General features: G+C 45.4%; 1 protein-coding gene across 1 annotated transcript; it reads left to right on the top strand.

Annotated features, from left to right (window-relative positions):
* Window positions 1-5,345: 5,345 nt before the first annotated feature.
* PHALS_09693 (uncharacterized protein) lies at window positions 5,346-6,569 on the top strand (the record flags this gene model as incomplete). The annotated part of the gene is made up of 1 exon (XM_024724995.1): window positions 5,346-6,569. The coding sequence occupies one exon, from the start codon at window positions 5,346-5,348 to the stop codon at window positions 6,567-6,569; it is 1,224 nt and encodes a 407-aa protein (XP_024575816.1).
* Window positions 6,570-7,204: the final 635 nt, after the last annotated feature.

The following is a 7,204-nucleotide window of genomic DNA, read 5'->3' on the forward strand; positions in this document are numbered from 1 at the left end:
GCTTCAGCGCAAGTAATTCCTTGTCGCGGACTGGGTAGTTCTTTTCGCAGCCTTAAGCTGGCGAGATTCAAACGCGATCACCCGATCTCGCCCCTCAACGTCTGTTTGGAGCAGTGAACAGCCGATGTCACAGGCCAAAGCGTCAATAACGACACTAAAAGGACGATCGAGGTCTGGCAACGCCTGTATTGGTGAATGAAGGAGGCTGTCTTTGACCACATAAAAGGCCTTCTGAGGCTCGGTGTCCCAACACCATTCCTTATCCTTTCTAAGAAGATTAGACAATGGCCGTGCCACTTTCGCATAATTCGCGCTATACTTGCTCAAGTACTTGGCAAACCCAAGCCACTTGCGCAAGTTCTTTTGGTTCTTTAGAACCGACCAGTCCACAGTGGTCTTGACCTTTGCGGGATCCGCTTGAAGGCCAGGCTTCCCAATGAAGCACTCTAAATTCTTCAGCGCCGAAAATGCACTTTTCTGCATTAGCATATATCTAATTTGTGCGCATGCACTCGAGCACGGCTCCTAAATAGACGGTGTGGTTTTCCTCATCTATCCTCCCTTGCCCCGCGCGACTGTGGACGAAAATGTCGTCGAAGTATGTTTGTGCATACCCCCGGTGGGGCCTGAACAATTACGTCACATAACGATTAAATGTCGCTGGTGCATTTGGTAGCCTTTGAGGCATCGCCATCCATCCCGCTCGGAGGACTCACCGCTGCCAGAAAAAATCCCTCGCCCTAATGAGCAATGGGTAATACCCGTCGACGAAGTCGAGTGCACTGCACTTATACAGCCAACATATTGTTCTGCAGAACATCCTGCCTCCGAGGTACCGCCAAACTCTTTGAAGGACATCTCGTCCAGCTTAAGAAGAGCATCCGCGGCGAAAATATCCTTGAGGGTAACGTCGCCGTCTTTCTCTCCGGTCATACCGCTGACAAGGGTGTATAGCTGTACGCTCTCGTCAACGGTAGACACCCCCTGGGTCAGGGTCGACGCCCTGGGTCTTGCAGATACAATACGGCATCGCCGACCCGTCTCTATAGAGGTTTTACGTCTCACTGAGACCAGCGGGAACACACTCAGCGTCGCCTAGAGTCTCCACTCCCAGCTCCGTCGGAGTTTTGATTTTATTAACAGCATCCGACGAAAAGGTGCTATTTCCGCAGTCTGCGTATAGTGGCTAACGTGCCACTCCTCGCGCATGTGAAGGGCCTTGCCCATGATGCCTCGGACCTTATCCGACCATGTCACTCGAGGCATGTTGCAACTGTTTTGACACTTGAACAGTGCTCAGTGGGTTATATCCCACAAAACGTTCAGCCCGCGAGCCATGCTCGGGACTCTTGTCCAACACACCTTCGGTGTTCGACATCCCGGATACTCCGATATCCAGCACATTGACCGTCCCAGTCTAGTGCCCACGCCAATAGCGCTTCTGCTTCTTAGCAGAGGTGTGTTTATAACTCACCAAAACTCCACTAGGAGACGTGCGCGTAGCGCCCGGGGTCTTCGACCTCCAATCGTTCCACGGTTCATGGTGTTCAGACCATGCTATACTAAGGATATGGTCATGCCTTAAAACCAAGTCTAAGACTAAGCAGCGTTCCACGCGATCGACGTCAAGAAACTTGACATCGAGGTCCACAGGGACCCACGGCACAGTGACACAATGCCCCGTCGCTAAGCAAACAGTGACGGTGTCACTCAACCGCGCATTCAGCGTCCTAGCGTACAGCTGACTTCCTTCGATAGTGGAGCCTCAAGAATAATTGCCAGATGCCCCGGAATCGATCAGGCTTCTCACAGCTCTTCACAATCGCCTATACGACCAGCAAGACCGGCTTGCATACACGTTACGTGTTCAAAAGCACGGAGCTCTTCGGCTGAGCCCTGATGCCGTCCACGTCTTTGAGAACTCAATTCTTCCCCAGTAGGGCGATCCATGCCTGCTTGGTTTTGTCATTTCCCCGCAACAAACCAAACTGGCAAGAAGCAAACGTCGGTTCAGTAAACCTTGACGTGGCTTGCCCAGGAGAAAACCAGCTTGAAGGTGATCGGTGTCTCCACAGACAATACACCGTCAGGTGTTTATACGCTACCCGGCAGCTTTGAGCTCTCCCTCCCTCCTCTTTCTCATAGCTGAGGTTCATTGGAAAGGCCCGCTCGACGAGATCTGAGGGTGTGCATCTCAAGCAAGTTGTGCCGAATTAGAGTTAAATTCGTCATTCAGCGCCACATTCACCATTTGACGGAGGCACAAGGAAGAGCTCCATTCTGACCACGCCTGTAACGGGGTTACACATACCCTGGTTACAGGGGTGTTTGTCACACCAGATGGGCATGGTGCGACCACACCCAAACAAGAATACGGTATGGGGCTAGATAGCCAGTAGTTAAGCATGTATTTAGATTTTACTATACATATTTAGGAAAATTATGCATTTAAAATTAGGCGGCTTATTGCAGCAGATAAAAATAAATATAAATCAGATTTGAATTTAAACCAAAGAGTTTATTAGCCTTGGTTAAGGTACCTACTACTCTTGGAGGTAGCGGATTGCGAACCGCTACACTCGTATTGGTTTTTGTAAAGAACCAAAGGTCGATGACCTAAATCAAGCTTCCTCAACCGCAAATCTACGGCAGCACCGCTGCAACGCCAGTAGGAGGCTCTCTATAAAGGCGGTTACCGTGACCGCCTCGGGTAGAGGATTTACCGCCGCCACGGCAATGAGAGTCCGCAACTCTTAAACAAAGACCATCAATTCCTTCTTGCCCTGTTAACGCGATCGCACGCGATATGCCTGGTTGGGCGGAGAGAATACTCGCAAAAGCTGCGGCTTCAGCTTCTCCGAAAGGGGAACGCCGCTCCAACCGAGGTACCGCATGTTAGAGCCCATGCTCGCGTTCGGCCCCCCAGGTATGTGATAGCTAGCGCCACGCGCTGTTGCTCGTTCTGGAGCTTGGCGGATGTCATAGCCATCTCGGCCTCTCTTACCCAGAGCAGGAGATTCTCTCCATTCTTACCCTCGAAGGTCTGAATGCTCACCATGCTCGGGAAGAGCCATCCATCATCGACGTTGGCGTCATAGACGCAGTCGACGCTGACAGTTTCTGCTGTAAGTGCTCTAGCAGACATTTACGTAGTTTAAACACGCCCCCAGGCGCCCTTATGGCCTCGGTCTCTTGCGCAACGAGGTGCTCCACGCCCTCAGAGCCCAGCAGGAACATCAGCTAATTAAGCCCGTCCTGCATGCCCAGGGGCAAATTGGAGTATTTTTCCATCCTTACAGAAAATCAGTCGTAACGACTCAGACAAAGATTGACTACAAGCAGGGAATTAATCAGGCCATAAAAATTGCTCATAAATGTATCTCGAATGGAGTTGAGCATAAGAAATCATCAGCGAGAATGAGAAAGAAGAATTTTTAATGATCGATTGTATCAACACAAAGCGTCAGCTTACAAATATGTTACATAGGCACTCTGAGCGAAGATGCTTGCACTTATACGCGAGGAAGCGGGAGTCAAGGTCAAGCCAATACCAAGGATCTCTGTAGCGGGACGGCGATAGCTCTTCACTTAGTGCAGCGGATCGCAATCCGCTGCCTCCAAGAGTACTTGAACTTTAGTCCAGGTGAAAAGACTTTTCCATTCAAAACTGAAATTGTATTTAATTGTTTATTTGCGGTAGAGCCACCAATATCTAAACCTTAGATTCTCCTGACTAATATAGCTCGCATGGTATTATTCAGTTAGACCAAGCGAGAGGATAGTAAAACCTTGTTTATTTGCATTACTCCTGGCAATCCTGCCACGTAGTGGCTTCTTGTTACGGTGTAGTCACACTATTGTGTGATGATACCAACTTGTGTAACCCACCCCTTTGTACGGTCACACCATCTTGTGTGACCCGCCCTTTCCTACTAGGGTACGTGTAATTCCATTCCAATCTGCAAAATTTGAGATAATGCCACTCAATAAGCGTTGAAGAACGATTGTGCGGCCACACGTCTATTTCAAATGCATAAGTATTACATTTTATTCGCACAAAAGACGATTTTAGATAATCGTTATTTTCAAGGTGTGGTGCCATCATTGATGGTTCAAACTCTCCAAGGGACAAAGTCTGATCACGCGGTGTTTGGGGCTCACTGCTGGGTACTTACTTAGCCAGTGCCTATACCACTCGTTCTTTACTGACCAGATTGTATATTTTTTCAGCTTGATCTATGTGAATTTACCATCGAATAAATAGTTATATCACATACAATCAAGCGCGAGTCAATATGACGAAATTCTTCGTCTTCGCCTCATGACAATCAGGCTTTTTATACTTAAAAAACCCTGCATCGAGTTATGTCGAGCTTCCTTTGTAAATATGTCAAATACTGTTATCTGCGGCATGCCACCCTCTGCATTACGGCCACGAAAACCGTGTACAAATTTCTATGGTTGTATCGTCAGAAAAATCCCTATAGTGCAATAGACATGAACCTGCCAATGCAAGCCCGACTTTAGAAAGTAAGATTTTGTATGCATTAGGCGATTTTTGTGTGTGGACACAAAGTCAAGTAATCAACAAGTAGATATTTCTAACGGGAAAGCATACAAATGCGGTTGCAAAACATCAGCAGTGCTCGCTAGTGATATTTTTATCGACTTTGACTGCTGCCACTTTGCAATAAAAGCTGCGTTGATTACCATATCTCAAAGACAACTTTCAACGTCATGACCGTGAGCAAAATTTTGATGCAAACCAGTGTGATTAGCAATTAATTACGTTGTTATTGTTAAGGACTGATCAAATTTAGTATCGATTAGATGCTACTGAACTATCTTTACTGCACAAAGGTCCAAGTTCCGTGAGATGATGTGATGCCTTGCTTCAGATGTGCAGCAAATTGAAATTGTTGTAGTGTGTAGCGTTTATTCATCTCTGTATTAGTTGTATTTGGTTACGTGCATATCTGTAAGTTGGTCGATACTTTGTCGGCGGGGTCTATCTCACGTTTCAGGAACCGAAATTTAATGTCAAGAATGCGTGCAGTTATTCGCTCTATCGAAAGTCGAGTTACGTTTACTTTGCATATTCAAACGAGAATATAACAACACGGAACTTAAATTGAAGCAACACTATCATTTTCATTAAGCGCTTCACATGTGATATTCGCCAACTAATGTCAATGAATTAAATGATTTTTAATATATACTTATTATTGTTTTTTTAAGATATAATATTAGCCAATTAAACATCTAAATAGTTATGATAACCAATCAACAATGTGTTTGATGGCTAGGATTTCAACCAATCATATGAAGAAGAAATAATTTCAATCATGGTGGTTGACAATTACTATTTCCCGCAAGTCATGCGAGGTGCATATTACGTGGCCACTGCTTTCTTCATCGCAAGTAGCACCTGCACAGCTGCTGAATCTGTCCAGATCAAGTCTGTAAAAACGCAATTACATGACAAGTCTCAAGCCGGTGGTTTTGACACAACGACGTTGCCCAGAAGATCTCTTAAAGGGAGTGGAGAAACCCCAGTGGCTGAAGAAGAGCGCGTCAATTTTGCTCAAGTAATCGAGAAAGCAGAAAATACTGCTTCTAACACCTCTTTAAAGTTGAAGAAAACCAAGAAGCAACGTTGGCGTAGCTTGAAGAATATTCTCATGCCCGAAAAACACGTTGGCACTTCCGCGAACTCAAGTGGAGAAAGGATCCGAATTCTCCAGAAAAATCATGAAGACGCTATTGCAGAACTCAAGCAAGTTAACAAAAAATTACTCGTTGCAATAGAAGAAATCGAGGATATAAAACACAAAACTACTAGAGCTTTTCAGTACTACGACTTTCACGACGACCTCGTCCAGTATCACTTCGAGCAAGCTGATGCCGCTGCCAAAAAAGTCCTCGAATCCTCCAGCAAAATGAAAGATATCGAACACGAGTGGAGAAATGCCTTGGAAGCCGCCGAAGCCGCCACCACCAGTCTCCTCACACAAGCAAAACTAAACGAACAACTCGCCATACCTGCCTTCAAAACCGGGGACGAGGAAAAGTATCAAATCAATGAAGCCCCTCAAGCTGATCGAGAAAATGCCATCAACAAAGCTAAACAAGATGTTATAACAGCCGAAAAATATGAGCAGAAATTCCTCGACCTTGCCGACTCCTTTAAGAAGAAATTTGCGACAGCTCAAGAAGATCTTAAATCGCGACTTAAATTTGCTGAGAATTACAGATATGCAGTCAGTGGTGCCATGCAATCTAATGAAAATGAGATTCCACAAGCCGAGGAAGCTGTCTCAAGTGCTCAAGCCAATCAAAATGCTCAAGTCGCGGAATTTATTCCCTCAAATCAAGAGCTCGAGATTGCTCGAGCCGGTGGAAATCCTCAGTTAAACTTAAATTTGAGAGCCATCCTATCCGAGAAACCCACTTACGCTACCCAAGATCTCTTAGCCGCCCATGCCCGCCATGCCGCCCCTCCTGCTCATTTTGATACCGACAGTCATGTCAGAGCTGGACTTGACTTTGAGCCAACCCCCGAATCCTAGAATGAAACTCAAACGAAAAAGACATTTGGACGACAATCGTGAAGGTACTCCAGGAATCGTCACTGCTAGCCCACAACCTATACGAAATGCCCCTCCTGATGAAAACTATGATCACATCGTGTCAAAAGGTAGACAAACACTTAGACAAAGCGGTTGCGCCTCTCCACTTCAAGATACTTTATGATATGATTCTGAGACTTTTCAAACGAGGCAGCGTATTGAAGAAAATATATTTTATTCGATGTGGTAGCAAGCTGAATGTCTGTGCGCTAGATCTTTACATTTTTCGTTGTTACATTTTGTTTGATCTATGGCTCACAATACTGTTCTACTTCTACAACAAATTATGAGGCTGATGCACAGACTTTTAATTTTATCATAGTGATGTGAGAGCATACCTCAGAAATTATGTTAAGTCGCTGTAGAACAGGTACTGCATGCGTCACTGTACCCATCGACTATCTGTTGAGTGTTTTGGAATTCTCTAGGTTGCTTTTTTGAAATCTGCCAATAGAAATCTTTAGAATTAATTTATTTTCCACACGACATTTTTATATACTACCGTACTTCACAATATAAAAACACCTGACCTACTTTTGAAAGGTGATTTTGTTAATATTAAAGGTGGTCAAAAA

The sequence above is a fragment of the Plasmopara halstedii genome, assembly GCF_900000015.1.
Source record: "Plasmopara halstedii genome assembly, contig: Scaffold_430, whole genome shotgun sequence".
Classification (NCBI taxonomy): domain Eukaryota; phylum Oomycota; class Peronosporomycetes; order Peronosporales; family Peronosporaceae; genus Plasmopara; species Plasmopara halstedii.